Source organism: Lepus europaeus, chromosome 2 (genome assembly GCF_033115175.1).
Source record: "Lepus europaeus isolate LE1 chromosome 2, mLepTim1.pri, whole genome shotgun sequence".
Taxonomy (NCBI): Eukaryota; Metazoa; Chordata; class Mammalia; order Lagomorpha; family Leporidae; genus Lepus; species Lepus europaeus.
Genome location: NC_084828.1, coordinates 150342853 through 150359371, shown reverse-complemented (window position 1 = coordinate 150359371; position 16519 = coordinate 150342853). Strand labels below are relative to the sequence as shown.

The following is a 16519-nucleotide window of genomic DNA, read 5'->3' as shown; positions in this document are numbered from 1 at the left end:
AAACTCAACACAGCAGAGGGGTTCTCTGTATAACCCAGGGAAGCCACAGCTAATAAGCAACTGGGCATCCCAGAGCTGGAGCAATCTAGATCTTATCTTACCACGTGCCCTATCTTGTTCATGACCAGGTGTAGTATACTTGTTGAATAGAAAGCCTATATAAGTACTCCAGCTTCAGATTTTCATAATTAAGGATTTCTCTCTTTTTAACATAAGAAACATAGGGATTTGGATCATGAAGATGTTTAGGATAATGAGAAAACAATTCTGAAGAACTCAACTGTGCAGTCTTTCCTCCAAGCCCTAGTCACTCAGACCATGAATGCCCAACCACCAGCATTTGCTATTAGACCATGGAGTCCCCCACAAGATAAGGGAGACCTCAAAAGATCAAGACAGAATCAAAGACATCGTTGGAACTCTTTCTCCAATTTCTGTCTATGTGACTGACTTAGCGTTTCTGCCTTTAATATCCAAGTGTTTTCTTTTAGGAAGAAAATAATGCTTTAATTCTATGTGTTTAGGGCCGAAGAGGAGAGGCTGGTGTAAAAGGAGAAAAAGGAGATCTGGGAAGTAAAGGCCCCCAGGTAGGTAATGAAAACGTGTCTGTGGCTTTGACCTTGGTTCACGGCACCTGCCTTTGTGGTTACTCCCTGCAGCGGGAGTTCTTGCCTGCTGTAAATGAGCAAAGTGTGTTAGGTTTGGCTTCAGTGCTCAATGTGGTGCCCCCACCAAACCCTGGTCCCTCTTGCAGAGCAGGCTGTCCTGCCGGACACGTGGGGCGAGGATCCTTTCAGGCTCTCGTCTCGGCTGCTCAGCCTCAACTAAGAATTTCTCCTCTGTGTGACTCAGGTCAGGTCATTCCCTGAGTCCATCCTCTGGGGAACTCACACGGCCCTACCAAAACTGTCTTCTGGAGCACTCCTCAACCCGGCTGCGCGTGAGAATCTTCTGGAAGACCAAGAAACCGTCTGCTACCTGGGCTCTGGCCCAGAACACCTGAATCAGAATCCCCAGAAATGAGGCCAGGGTGTCAGTAATTTTGAATTCTCCCCCAGTGATTTTTAACATATATTTTGGGCTACCAATTTCTGTCCAACGTCAGCACCTTCCCAACTTCAAAGCATGGAAGAATCTCCTAGAGAACTTAATAAAACAGATTCTGATCCAGGAGATCTGGGCCTGGGACTCTGTACTTCCAAGCAGCACTCAAGGGACTGCCAATACTGGTGGTCTCTGGACCGGACTTTGAGTGCCCAAGCCTTACCTGACCTGGTCTTTGCCTTCCTGATATTACAGGATACAAGGGCACTTCCAAAGTTCATGGGAAATGGAGTTAAAGGTAAATTAATTATGGTGCAAAAGACTTGAAATCCATGTATGTGAGAGATTTGTCAAAAGGTTCGTTGGAAAATACATATTATGTAAAGACCGTACACAGCACTCAACATTGTTTTTGCTCCAAAATAAATGCATCCTTTTCACTCCATTTCCCATGACTTTTTAAAAATATTCCCCTCTATTTACTTGTTTGGCTGTTTGCCCATTTCCCCCTCTGGAATATAAACTCCTTGAGAGCTAGGCTTTCGTATTGTTTTACTGTACCCCAGAACAGCAGCACCTAGTACAAGCAGAGCTCAGCACACATTTGTATAACAAATTAAATGAATGAGACAGAGCTGAGAACTGCATTTGCCACTAATTAGCATAAAAGGAATCCATGACTTTGTCTCCATTGGTTAAACTGGGAAGAGGCCCAACCCTGAAGTAGTTAACACTTATCAGCATAGTTCAAAGCATATCAACTACTACTCATGAAGAATTTTCATTCCCAATTTTGATGAAGATCCACCTTAAAAAAGCATGAAAATGGTGGAACTAAATTAATGCAAACTATTTTGCATTCATACTCTGGAATCATTGAAAGCTTGATGGCATCGTAAATGGAGAATTGGGGGTGGGGGGCAGGAAACAACAGAAGCAAATGCCAAGGACAACATACACCAGGTGATTAGCTCATCTGTTTATGTGAAATACTGAGATACCACTGGGTTGAAAGCTGAAGGTCTTGGTATTTCTCTCCCTCTGGATTCCAAAGCTGTATCCAAGTAGCTGTTACTCAAATTTAAGTTTTCCGTTTGCCCTGGAGCATAGCTCTGTGAGTCCCCTTTAATCTCACTTTGGCAAGGATGGGCACAGTCATAAATCATTCAGTGTCTTGGTGTTGCCAGCATTAGTCAAAAGCCACCACTTTCCTGTACTCTGTCTCTTCCATTTATCTGGCTGCAAGCACGCTTTCTTTCTCTGCTTGCTTTTCATGAAATACCCTTGTCGACACACTGAAAAGACCATTTCAAAGACGTGCTGAATATTTTGTGCTCAATCCATGATCAGTGAGCTCTCAACATTGTTTACAAAGGAAAACCAGAGAGGTAAACACAATTGGATATACAGGTCAGTGTTATTCTTTAGTGGCTCTATAAATCCACTGCCATAGGCTTCATATCACTTCATTGCACAGAAGGACCAGCCACTCTAGAAGAATAACACGAGTGCTTGCTATTTGTGGGCTGCAAAGTTTTGCTTTAGTTGCAGCTTTTAGAAAAAAGGGGATGTGGTTTGATTTCTGTTCACAGTGTTCTGAAGGCTCACTAACTCACACAGTGTCGGGGTACTCTGGATAAATCAGATGTGCTGCTACAGTCAGATCTATGGCTGTGCTACCAAGAAATACAAGTCTTCGCACAGTGAAAAAGAAGAGCGAGCTTTGAAGGGAAGAACATATCCTTTTGTTCTTTCTTTTGCTCCCTTCTTGTTTGGTTTACCTCAAGGTCCTACCCAGTGTAACCAATGTCTAGAAAAAGAATGGAAAATCAGACACAAAATACTAACTCCTATTGGAGCTGTGAGTGTTCCGTATGTTTCTCGGTGAAACAGTCGCTAATGGCACTCATGATATTGTTAAAGGAGAGGGCTGGTGTTGGTTCTCGCCCCACGTTGGGAATACTAGTGAGCAAAGCAGAAGCTTCACTGAGAGCAGGGAGCCTCCTGATGCAGCAGTCAGCAGGCGAAACTCCGGGGCAAGAGTTGCCAGCACAGTTGGAACGTGCAGGTTCTTTTATCACATAAAATGGCGCCAAAAATGGTGTGTGACTCTTTGGCTAGTTTGAGATTAAAACTGTGTCCAATCGATGAGGAAGAAAGGATCAGGGAAATACACACTTTTAATAGGTCTGTGCAGACAGGGGTGAATAGCACTCAGGGAGACAGGGAGAGAAATTACTGCCAGTCAGCAGCTAAGGGATAACAGCCAGTCAGGGAGCCAGGATAGAATTTGTTGTCCAATCAGCAAGCAGTGGGTCTTCTGGAGTTGGGGGGGGGGGGGGGAGGCGGTGGCATCATTGGGTTATCTCTAGCAAACACCTGGTTTTGCTAGGAATGAAACTAAGTGCTGTTAAAGGAGGGAGCAGACATTTTCTTTGACTTTTGGAGGTTCCTTGCTCCCTTGGTCCATTTTTAACAGGGACTTTACCTAACTGCCTGTTAACCCATCTGACTCTCGCAGTACTAAGGGAGGTTGGAGATGTTCAGTGCAAATTTTGAGTACGCGTCAAATGTCTGCTGTCTTCCTTATAAAGGATGCTAAGCAGTCAAGAGCAGGAGCTGGAGTGAAACTGCCGGGTGTGATTGCTGACTTTGAACCTTACTAGCTGTGTGATTTGGGGCAACTTATTTAACCTTTCTGCACCTCAGTGTTCTCCATGTAAAATCAGAAGAGCAGTAGGAGCAACCTCATTGGATTTTTGTGAAAATGAAATGATTTAATATGTATTGGTGCTTAGCACATCGCCAGCAATAGGAAACGCTGGATAAATCCTTGTTTTTACTACTACATTGTGTAAACATTGCCTAATTTAGTGGGATAGTTTATGCCCAAAGTATGAAGATCGTCATTCCGAGGAAGGCCTGATGGTAATATAACAATATACAATTGTCGAGTTTCATCGTTCTGTGTAATCAAAGTTGGATGATCCATCAACTGTTCCTTTTACTCCTCTGACAGACATTTCCTCTGTGCCTTCTGTGTGTCAAGATCTATCCTAGGATCAAAGGCTTGCTCAGATTCAGATCCTAGCCTCTAGTACATCCAGTCTCATAGTAGAGACTCACATAGTAGAGAAGTGTACCCAAGGTATAGTTATGGCAGAAAATGGTGAATTAGGTGAGAAAATGAATGGATTAGGTTTTGCAGAATGAGATATTTTCCAGATAACCAAGGGAGAGGCAGGTGTTCAGGAAAAGGGAGCTTGGTACACAGGTAGTAGAGCTGAGTTTGGTGAACTATGTCTCGTTCAACATGGTTAGAGTACAGGATGCATGGACAAGCATTAGAAGTCAAGGGTAAAGTTTATCTCAAGATTGGCCTTTTCTCAGGTATCTTGTGGTTTCTTCTTGCATTAGCCAATTACTAGCTGGGATATTTGGTTTTTATTTTCTCAGATTTAGCTCGTATCTCTTATAGAAGCTGAGTATTTAATCTCCACATTGCTTCCCAGCTTCATATTTGCTGGTTGGGAGTTTTTGCAAAGGTTTATCCTCATGCAAATAAAATTAAGTGGCAAGGATTACATGTGAGAAAATCCTGTACCTCTTGCCCCTGCCCTGTTTCATCCAATGTCAAGGAGTCCTTGACTATGTCCTCAACAGTTTATCCAAAATTCTATTGTAATGTCTTCTAATCAGAGGCTCTCTAAGGACAAGTTTTGTTTTGTTTTAAAGATTTATTTTATTTATTTGAAAGGCAGAGCTACAGAGAGAGGGCAAGACAGAGAGAGAGAGCTCTTCCCTCTGCTGGTTCACTCCCCAAATGGCTGCAATGGCCAGGACTGGACCAAGCCAAAGCTAGGAGATGGGAGCTGCATCCAGGTCTCCCACATGGGTGCACAGACCAAAATACTTGAGCCATCTTCTGATTTCCCAGACACATTAGTAGGGAGCTGGGTAGGAAGTAGAGCAGCCAGGGCTCAAACGGGTGCTCATTTAGAATGCCAGCATCGCAACGGTGGCCTAACCTGCACAACACTGGACCCAAGGACAAATGTTTTAAACATTTTAGCTCTAAACACCTCCATTCTCTCTTCACTTGGCACAACTTCCAAGGGATACATAACTCTGAACCCAAGTCCCCATATTGGGGGTTTCATCTGTCCCCCACCTCCTGCATTAAATTTGGAGATCCACATTTTTAGAACTCTGATCTGGACTGGCACATGGATGGTAACAGTTGGGAAATCCTGTCCCAAATACAGGCCTCTGAGCAGCAGACAGAGTGGCTGGGACCAAGTTAGAGAGATTTAGGTTCAATTTTGTTTCATCCTCTTATTAACAGAATGATTTGGGGGCAAGTGCCTGGAGAACCAGTTTCTGAATGAACAGTTGGGTTAGTAATGTATATCTAACTGTAGGGTTGTGAGGATTGAAGACTCTGTCACACAGCAAGGTATCTTGCACAGAACAAACCTTCAATAGAAGTCTGGCTGCTGTTTGAACAAAGCCAATGAGAATTTGACCTCAAGCTAAAGCCCTTCCCCTATAACTGTTAGGCTTCGCTTTACACTGCAGTTATTCTTGATCTCAAGTCAAGAAAACCCCCTGATATCTTGGAGGAGACAGGGGTGGTTTTGTCCCTACCCAGTGATCAGCATCTGAGTAGGTGACAATTCATTGATGCCCATTCAAGCAGTCATAAGCCCAAGTGTGGTATTACATGGGATGCTTCACAGGAAGAATTGTGTTTTCTGATCTTCTGACAGCAAGACCTTGTAGCATCCATCCGCCCACCCATCTATGTACGCCATCAAGACATCTTTTCTTTTGGGGAACCTTAAACATTGTGTTCTCATATGTGCTTATGTGTACTTGGGGTGATTATACATGAAATAATATCCCAGGAATCTGCAGCTGATGAAGTCCACTGTACCTGAAGGAAGAATGGAATGTAAGCTCCTAGGGAAAAGCTTTCGATTTATATCTTGTTATCAGGGACAATTAGAACTTCTCTACTTCCTCTATGTGAGTACATGAACATTTCGTATGGAAAACTAACAAACTGAAGACACTGCTTTATCTCTCTTGGGGATCACTCATGGGTAGGTGTCTGAATATATGGTTGGATGGATGAGTCTTAGACGTGACAATCCAGAGCTTTAAGTTCCAGAGGATGTGCCCCTTCCTTCAGAAAGTGTACAGTGTAGTCCCTGGTGTCTCTAAAGAAAATGAGAAATGAATTACAATCACATACACAGCGCAGGAATGGGTGGGACCTAACACAGCTAGGTGTTCCAGTTTTCTTCCTGAAACAGTGAAACTGCCTGTAATATTTTTGGAAGAGGATCATTGTGCCCCTCATTAGAGGGCAAAATGGACCAGCTAAAGGAATATTTTGTATGAGTATGGAAACGTTAAGACAAGAAACGTGGTGACTCAGAAGGTTTGATGTTCATGAACATAGAGCGACTGAAGTCGTGTCAGGAGATGAGGCAACAGAGGCGTGCCGTAATGAAATGCTCAAGGATCTCCATGGCAAGTGCACCTCAGACCTTATTCTGAAAGCTTGTTTTCCAGATTTTAGACAAGCAAGTGGGATGTACCATCAGCGTGACATTTTAAACCACTCTGATGAAAGGGTGGGGAATGGATGGATTAGAGAAAGGCTGAGCTGATGTCAGCAAAGCCAAGAAGTTAGGAGAATGCAAAAAAGACTTGAAAGTGAGTGAATGCGATGGTATGAAAGAGATATGGAGGCAGAAGGGAGCTAGATTCTGTGGGACTCACAGCTGAGTGGCTTCAGTGGTAGGCTAGAAGGGGCCGGGATCTTCTGACTTGGTTTCCAGAGGAATAATTCGTGATTCCTTCAAGAAAAGAACATAAGGCTAAAAGTGTGATTTAAGGTAAATATGGTTACTTCTGATAATTCCTGTGAGATAGCCAGTAGGCATTTTGGTATATGATCTGGTGTTGGTGAGCGGTTTGGGCTGGAGATGTATTTATTTATACTCCTCACACAGAAGTGTCTTGGGAATTCTTGAGGGTGCCACTCAGGAAGTGGGGATGCATGTAGAACAGAGTCCTAGGGAAATGGAGATTGAAGAGGCAAAAAGAAGGTAGCAGAGGGTGGGGAAGGGGCAGGTTCTTTGGGGCTAAAGAGAGACGCCTAGAGAGAGCCAGGAAGACCATGGTAACTTGACATGCCAGAGTTAATGGAAAGGTAAGAAAATGTGTTCAAACGTAGATAAGATCAGAGCAGCCAGATGTCCACTGGACTGCACATGAAGGCCATGGGAGTTAGCTCTGTGCAGAGGTAGAAGTGAAAGTTCAAAAAGAATGGGATGAGAGATACCTATAGAGGGTGAAGAAGCTGAGTCTGTCAACATGGAGAAGGGGGGAGCAGATGGGGGACTATGGACAGATTATCATTATCTTTCTTAGTAACCAATTCACTGTGTAACAATCCTACCCATCGGAAATTTGTTATGTCCAATTTATTGTGCTTTTAATGTTTAAAAGATGAGAAGGTTGTCAAATCTCTTTGTTCTGAATGAAATAAATTTTCTAAGTACCATGCTTATTACAGAGACTGCTTTATTTATTTTTAAATTATAGCAAACATGACCAAAAAACTTATAAAAGTGATTTCAGTTCACTGGTGTTGGAATTACTTACAAGGACCTGTGAACAGTTTTGCCAGAACAGATTCCTCTTGCTGTGTGTTTGACTTTCCCAAAGGAAAAATCTGATCCTGAGTGTTAGCGACAGAAGGCAACAATTGTGTTGTCTCTGAATTAGGATTTTAAAATGCTCAGCCCTAGAGCTGTTGCACTAAAACATGCTGTCCAGAATGCTGGAAGGACATACTTCCATTCAACCTAATAGATTTTCCATAGAGACACATGTTATGTTCATGCTTCGTTCTTAAGTTCTTTAATCAGATCGTAAAGCTCTCCTTACATAGGTCTTGTATCTTTCTGGTGAAATTTATTCTAAGCATCTTATAGTGTTTTCTTCTCTTGGAAAATGGGCATTTATCTCCATTTACTTTTCTAACGTAACACTGGAAGAGAAAACTCTTTCAGAATATTTATCTTCTTTTAAATATTTTTGTATTACTGCTGATTGTTTTCAGTGAAGTCTCTTGAACTTTCCAATGTACAAATCATATTATTTGCAAGTAAAGATAAATTTACCTTAAAACTTTCAAGCAAAGCAAGAGACCAGTAAGAATTAAGTTCAAGACAAATGTCATTCAGAATGCCTCTCTAAATGTTAGGCATTTTAGCAACATCTGCTGTAAAAGAAAAGCAGTGAGAACTTGAAATCTCTTTGGAAGAGGAGACTCATAAGGACATGCGATCATCTAAGCGACATCTGGCATGAATTACTTTATTAATTTTCTTTTATTTACTGGTCTTTATTTGACAGCTGTGATACATTTTTCCAGAGTGCGAATCAAGGCAGCCATAGCTCTTGGCCCATCTGTGCTTCATTTTCCTCTTAGAAGAAACACACAGGGCTTCAGGGAAAGTTACTTTATGTTTTTGCTATATTTATAATCCTTGTTTCGTTTCAGGGGCCTCCAGGACCTGGAGGAGAAGCAGGGAACCAAGGCCGTTTGGGCAGCCAAGGAAATAAAGTAGGTCGCATTCTTTAAACCCACCAGAGTAGATGTTTTCAACTCCAGAGAACTGTGCCTGGTTCCATTGGCCAGAACCCTTTCAACACAAAAGGCGAACGAACACATTTCATTGCCCCTGAGCTCTGGCTGGATTCTTAGAGAGCCAGCAACCTCTAAGGACATGGGTGTGGACCACAGTGAGGTCAGGGATTCCAGCTGAGCATAATCTCCTGAGGGGCTACACCCAATCAGAACCGTAGGATCTCAGGGAATGAGGGCTTTTCTGGGACAGGCTTTCCTTTCTTTCACCCACAGTCCCTCCCTCCTTCTCTTCTGTTCTCTTTCTCCCTTCCTCTCTTTCCACCATTCATACAAACGTTTGCCGCGCACATCTGAAGACCAAGCACTGCACTGAGCATTCAGCTAGGCAGAAAAGCCAGCTACAAGAGAGCTGAGGGCTTTGCTGAATTCAACAGGACGGTGCCTGGAGTGTGATGAGTGCTTAGGAAGCAGTCGTTGACTGCATGAACCCCTACGTGTATTCATGTTAAGTGCGACATGAAATCAACCCCACAAACTTCAGAATACTTTTAAAACAATAATCTGGGATATAGAATAAGCAGGGATAAGGAGCTGAAATGGATATTTAAACTGTTTTTTTTAGAGGTGTTCCTGGGTCAGGAGAAGCAGCTTCGCAGAGGATACGGACTAGGAGTGAGCCTCAGGTTTGTGCCCAGGCAGATCATCATGTCAGGTCTTCCGAGCATTCATGGAAAATGCATACTATGAAAAAAAACTGTATGGATTTCAACTTTTTGCACCAATATAAACTTATATTTTAATTTCGTTTGTCCATGGACTTTTTGAAGTTTCTTTGTATTAGTGAAGGTGATTTTTAAGGAAATAGGCAAGAATTTGGGAGGTAAATACCCCAAAGCAAACCCAAATCCAAACTCCAGGATGGACGAGACCTTCTAGGCTCCAAATACATGCCTACTTTACTCCATGAAGTTCAGGTTCCCAAGGAGGCCAGCAATCCGGCAGTTAATCCTGGGCTCAGTGCCTGGCTCCACCAGTAACCAAGTATTTGTCCCTGGACAAGCCATATGGCTTTATTTCTCTGCCTTAAAAACAGATGCTCTCAAATTTCAGTGTATGAGTCCCCTAAGAAGCTTATTTAAAAGTATTTATTTTGGGCCTGTAATCGAATGGGGCCCAGGATTTCCTTTTTCACAAGAACCCCCAGGTGGTTGTGGGACAGGTGACCCCCAGAGCATACTTTAAGGAGGTCTACTCTGGGGGCAAACGGTTAACCTAGCAACTAGGAAGCTGGCTATGGGAGTGCCTGGAGAGAGAGAGTGAACACTTCCATCTACTGATTAACTCCCCAAATGCCAGCGACTGCTGGGACTGGGCTGAAGCCAGAGTCAGGAGCTACAAGCAGTCGCTGGCATTTGGGGAGTTAATCAGTAGATGGAAGTGTTCACTCTCTCTCTCTCTCTCTCTCTCTGAAATAAATAAATACAAGGGTTAAAAAAGAATGACTATCATGAAAGCAACTTATCAGGACAGATGAACTCCTGTTCTCCTTTCATGGAACTCCATTCCGTTTCACCCTTAGACTAAGCTCAGTGCTGGTGGACATTTGTCTGTTTGTCCTTCTGATACTTGTGTTACCTTTCTATTCCTAAAAATATTTCCTAAAAAATATTCCTGAAACACCACTCTCTACATCTTGGTATAGGCTGCACACACGTCCCCATTTTTCTTCCAAAGAGAACAGGGGAGAGGAGTGGAGAATACTTGACAGTAGAGAAACTTAACAAATGTTACATCAACCAGAGGTCAAGGGTAGCATCCATAGTGAGAAGCCATGTTAGTAGAACGTACCCTAGATATGATGTGATGAGAAAGGCAGTTTACCCTGTGGTCTCCTTCCTGGAACATAGACTAATCCTGAGAAACACATCAGACAAACTGCCCCAGTTGGGGGACAGTCTACAGAATGCCTGACCAATGCTCCCTAAAACTATGTAGGTGATCAAAACTAAGAAACCTCTGATGAACTTTTCCAATCTAGACGAGGTCATGAGACAAGACATGTGGTATCCTAGATGCGATCCTGGAACAGAAAAGCAATATTATGTAAAAACTAGGAAAATCCTAATAAAGTATGGTCTTTAGTGAACACAGTGAATCAATATTGATTCATTTGTGGGATAAATGTGCCCTATGAACATATGGGCAACTAACATAAAATAATATTGAAAATATGGAAAGCAGTTGGGAAGTATATAAGAACTACCTGGATTTTGCTCACAACATTTCTGTAAATCTGAAACTATTGCAGTGTTAAAATGTTTATTGGAAAAGGAGTTAACTTTCCTTTGTAAACCATGTAAATGCTTCTATGAAACTGGACCTTGTCAACGTAGTACTGAGATTGATTTATAGCCCACAGTAGATGCTCTACTAGGCGGAAGTCAGATGCGACTGCCAGGGAAGCTGTGCTCCCTCGGTTATCTGGATTCACATTCAAATCCTTAAAACTAGGTTTAATCAATCTGCCATCTTTGCAGCAGCCAGATGATTTTCATGGCTCATCAGGGAAAATGATTATATTTTTTATTATTTTTTTTTTCTTAGCAGTACAGCTTCCTCTTTGACTCATGGTAAAAGATTTTCATGACACTGGGTTGCTGAGATGGCAACTTGCACCAAACAATAAATCAGACTTGCTGAGGCTCCAGCTGTTGATGGAGGAGACCTTGCAGGCCAACAGCAGTGTTTCCAGAGTTGTCAGTTATGTGACACGCAGCACTGTCTTCCATTGTCGTTGTGTGTGATACATATGGAGGCAGCTGGAGGTTGCCCTGGTGCCATCACTTTGGATTTAAGGACCTATTTCCTTGTTCTGTTTAACAGGGAGAACCTGGAGATGTGGGAGAGAAAGGAGCTGTTGGCTTTCCTGGTCCTCGGGGCTTGCCGGTTTGTGTTTTATCACTACTTCTGATCTGGCCCTGGGAGTCTTAGAGTTCGATAGATGCCTGGCACGGTCTTGAAGAGTTCAAAGCTACCATTCAATCAAGCTTCATGGTTTTCTAGAATTTGGAAGAGGGGTTGTCTTCATCTTGGACTAAGTGGCAGTTTTCCCAAGGCAGCGATCCTCCAGGTACCAGACGTGTGCTGGGATGCTCTTGAAGACATAGGGCAACAGGGACAGATTGTCTTTAGCATCCCCAGGAGCCCTCTGCAACATTTTCTCCCACCAGAACCACCTCAGCAGAAATCCACCCCAGGCTCCCCCGGCTGCTCGGAGCTCACAGTGCCCAGGCATTTAGGAGTACTTGCTTCTGTCTAGCAAACTAAAAATGAGTTAGAGTTAAGATATGAAAATGCAAATGTTACCCAGAAGAGGGCAATAGGGCAAGCTCCTGTTTTTAGGAGATTACTGTATGTCTCATATCTTCTCAATTAAGCCCCATAACACTATGAGTAGACATTATTTCCACTTTATGGAAGAGAAGACTAAAGGAGAGAGTGCATTGCCTGTCTCTGTTAGATGGTTGCCTTTGGTGCTACTGCCACCAGGGGCTGCTTAAAGAGAAGAGCCTGTTTCCTAGCTTCTCCTAATCAGACCAGAAAAGCTGGCTATCTTGTCCTCTCTTTCGCCTGGAGTCTGGGATGTTTTGTAATGAACTGTTTTGTTTATAGGGTGACGATGGCAGTCCGGGTTACGGTCGTGTGGGAAGTAAAGGAGCAAAGGTAAGCCTTCTGCTAAAAGCCAGATATTTATTTTCTTGTTGCTTGTTTTGTTTGCTATTTTAAGAGGGAAAAGGCACAAACTATAGCTGTCTTGGACCATTCGAAATATATATTTTTTAAAGATTTATTTATTTATTTGAAAGGAAGAGTTACAGAGGGGAGGGAGGGAGAGAGAGAGAGAGAGAGAGAGAGAGAGAGAGATCTTCCATCTGCTGGTTCACTCCCCAATTGGCCACAATGGCCGGAGCTGTGCTGATCTGAAGCCAGGAGCCAGGAGCTTCTTCCAGGTCTCCCAAGTGGGTGCAGGGGCCCAAGGACTTGAGCCATCTTCTCCTGCTATCCCAGGCCACAGCAGAGAGCTGGATCAGAAGTGGAGCAGCCGGGACTTGAACTGGTGCCTATACTGGATGCCGGCACTGCAGGCAGCAGCTTTACCCATTACACAACAACGCTGGCCCTCAAAATATATTTTGTTCATTTATTTACTGATGTCCCATGAGGAATGTGGTGGAGGAGAAAAAAGTGTGATGGTTTAAGCTGCAAGCTACAATTTAAACTTGCAAATAGATTTTCTGGTTCTTGCAATGAAGTGTGGCTCAGGCCCAGCTCTGTGCTCACATCTGCTCAGGGGAGCATTCCAGAATCTATCTCCATCTTACTCTGTTGGCTTTGGCTTGTAGTGAGAGGATTTTCAGGATTTCTTAAAATTGCCTTGGATTAGGTGGTAACTTAAAACTGTACATCAGAACGACAATTTTATATTTTCACTAAATATCTAAGCGGTTGGAAGTAAGATAAGTTCACCAAAACCAGTGATTTCTGTGTACCAACAGTAACTACGAAGAAACCATAATGAAAAGGGCTAAGTCATAATCACATAGTCCTCAAAAACACCATCTAATTTACAGATAGCCTTTCTGAGCATGTTCGAGCCTCTGTCAGAGAACTGCGGAGATACAGAAGATAGCTTCAGTAAGCAGAGAGGCTACCGAGTTCTCAGAACACCTGAAATATTATAAATATTCCACATGGAATCCCAATGGGAATGGTGAAAGAGATTTTCTGCAAGAATAAAAAAATCAATAAAATCTGAAACTTTTTGACAAATAAAACTAATGAATGGGGAATTTCCAGTGAAGTATTCATGAGAAGAGAAAATAATTAAAAACAACCTTAGAGGACAGTGTTGTGGTGCATCAGGTTAAGCAGCCACTGGCAACACCAGTGTCCCATAGGGGAGGGCTGGTTGAGTTCCAGCTGCTCATGTCCTGGCTGCTCCACTTCTGATCCAGCTCCCTGCTAATACACCTAGGAAGGCAATGGAAGATGACCCAAGTGCTTGGGCCCCTGCCACTTGGATGGAGACCCAGATGGAGCTCCTGGCTTCAGCCTGGCACAGTCCTGGCTGTTGTGGGCACTTGGGGAGTGAACTAGTGAATGGAAGATATCTCTCTGTCTCTCCCTCTCTCTCGACCACTGTGCCTTTCAAATAAATAATTATAGTTTAAAAACAAACACAATATCTCTCACAAAAGTGTATCTTAGATAGCCAATGGCAATTGAATACTGAGCATCCTATAAAATTAATGTACATGAAATATAATTATGTAAAAGTTATGTGGCAATCTCAAGTAAAAAAACTGAGAAAATACTCAAGAAAAGCATCTATCCCAAATGTGACACAAGGAAATAGGGCAAAATATGTATATAAATAATTCTGGATAGTGAAACTAGGGTAATTTTTCTTTTTTTATGTTTGACAATTTATTACTTATAATAATCAGAAAATATAAACTTTATTTTAAATAAAATATGTATTTTTCGTCAAATAGGGATTAGTATACCTCTCCAATGGTAGTTTTTGGCTAAAGTATGGTAAACAGAGGACCCAAAAAGGAATACTCAAGTTTAGACTCCGTGGAAGCCTCTCAGACTTCACTTTGAAATCCATTCTAAGGTGACTCTCAGATGTACAAGCAAGTGATGAGCTAGCCTACTGTGTACACACAGTAGGCTTATGTTCCTCTATAGTGTACTGTTGCCCAGTTAGTGTCTTGCTTTGCATGATATTTTGATGAAAGCAATAAATAGTTTAATTTAGAAGTTGGAGTTCCCATCTTTTCCACATGGTTACTGTTTACAGTCCTTGACTCTTTTTCTGTTGAACTATGATTCTTTTTACTTTTTATTGGTTGAATTTTTTAGTTAGGGGAGTATCAAGCCTTTGACTATAAAGTAAATTTAAAATATATTAACTCATAAAATGGTACAGAAAAGAAGGAGTTTGTTTCCAACAGTGCTGTTGTTCCAGCTCCCTTGGTTCAGAGACACAAAAGTGAAACAAGGCAGCAGGTGGATTAGAGTCGATATGAACCTACTTGAGCAATGTGAGCTTGTATTAATCTCACTGTTGTCGATTACAGGGGCAAGAAGGCTTCCCCGGAGAAAGCGGACCTAAGGTATCTATGCTTCCCAGTCACTGGAGATCAGAAACACTCCTCAGGTTACAAAATTATCAGAGGCCACTAGAAGAGAAGTTAGTGATAAACAAATTCCACCTCTGGGAGCATAAGGAAGGGAGAAAGAAATTGGCCTTCTTTTCTTTTAATTTTTAAGAACTTTTTTTTAGGAGTGACAGACTTTTAAAAATATTTCTAGGTTTTTTTTTATTCATAGGTAAAGAAAGATAATTCATTGTTTTCCTTCTGAAATGCAAAGCAAACAAAAGTTATCTGATTTCTCCTAGCTGGAGTCCTCCAATATATTTATAAATCTTCCAAGAGGAAGTCAGCAGTGATACCCTCTACCTTAGGGCTTCCCGTTTTTCTAGAAACATCGACAGAACTCAGTGAAAGCTTCAGAAGATAAAGCAAAGGGCACACTTTGGGTCTGCAGGGAGGCTGTGGTCTGTCCGGAAAGACGGAAGTGAAACAAGGGTGCACTGTGCATTGTAGAGAGCCATACAAATGAACAGAGAAGAAGTGTCTATGACAAATGGATTCATGTTGGAATCCGTTTAAGAACATGAATCTCAGAGGGGTGTATTTGATTTTTAATAACTGCTTTTATTTTAATGAACTTACTCAGGGAGAGACTGGGGACCCTGGTAGTCCAGGAGAGCCGGGGCCCAAAGGAGCCCGGGGCAACACGGTAAGTGTTTTACATTCCTGTTGCACTTGTGATCATGTCAACCATCACTTGTTTCCTAAGAAGTGTCAAATGTGTGTACTGTTCTCTTAAGACAAACTTGGGTAAGGGCAATGGCTATCCTGCTCGAGGCTCAGTAATACCGATGAGAAGGCGATGAATTATTTGCTTTTAGAGAACAAGTTCACCTGTTCTGGAAGCCAAGGTCCCAATCTTACCACTAGAAACAAAGTTTAAAAAAAATCATTGTGATGCATAACAGATTTTGCACTTCTAAAATATCATGAGTTTAATCCTGTCTCCCTGACAGGCCCTCAGTATTAAGGTTTCATTAAACTACATTTAATAAGGTATGTGACGAAAAGTCCTCTCCTTATTTAGCTGGAGTTGATAGCTCTTGAGCTTTGTGAGAAAGTCTCCAGCTACTAAGTACTTGTATCTGATTATGCCTTTGCTATTCTGCGGGGAGCTGACATCTGTGTGATGCTTTGGATCACAGGGAATAAGCACAAGGCTGTGGTTCATCTCATCAGCTTGTCTTGGGTAGAGAGATGAGAATGGATCTCTTGCATTTGCTGAGTTTTTTTTAATACATCTTAGACTGTGTAAATGATATGACTCACTTTTCTTCAGAATAGCACCCATCAGGTGAATTGATCTTAATACAATGTTAATTAGCAAGAATAAAGATGTCTAATGAAAACTGACACTTGGAAGGTTTCCCAGGTTTGGCTTCATAGTTAATTTTACTTTGATCGAGTTTTGCTTTGTTTCGTTTTTACTGCAAGCTGACAGTAGAACTTTATGTATAGAGATTATCTATGTAGATTTTAGGGGTACCAAAGTGGAGAGCCTTCTCTTCTCTCCCTCCCCTTCTTCCCAAGAGAACTGCTCCCCAGCTGTAGCTAGTTTCCTCAAGCATGTTTTTGAATGGCT

The 16519-nt window shown here is 42.2% G+C and overlaps 1 protein-coding gene across 1 annotated transcript in view; it reads left to right on the top strand.

The window, feature by feature from the left end:
* LOC133752068 (collagen alpha-6(VI) chain-like) overlaps nt 1–16519 on the top strand; it is a 111596-nt gene that overhangs the window by 52181 nt on the left and 42896 nt on the right. Inside the window, exons 22-27 of the mRNA XM_062182342.1 lie at nt 525–587; nt 8627–8689; nt 11597–11659; nt 12386–12436; nt 14860–14895; nt 15524–15586. Coding sequence (XP_062038326.1) covers nt 525–587; nt 8627–8689; nt 11597–11659; nt 12386–12436; nt 14860–14895; nt 15524–15586 — 339 coding nt within the window. The remainder of the gene's footprint in view (nt 1–524; nt 588–8626; nt 8690–11596; nt 11660–12385; nt 12437–14859; nt 14896–15523; nt 15587–16519) is intronic.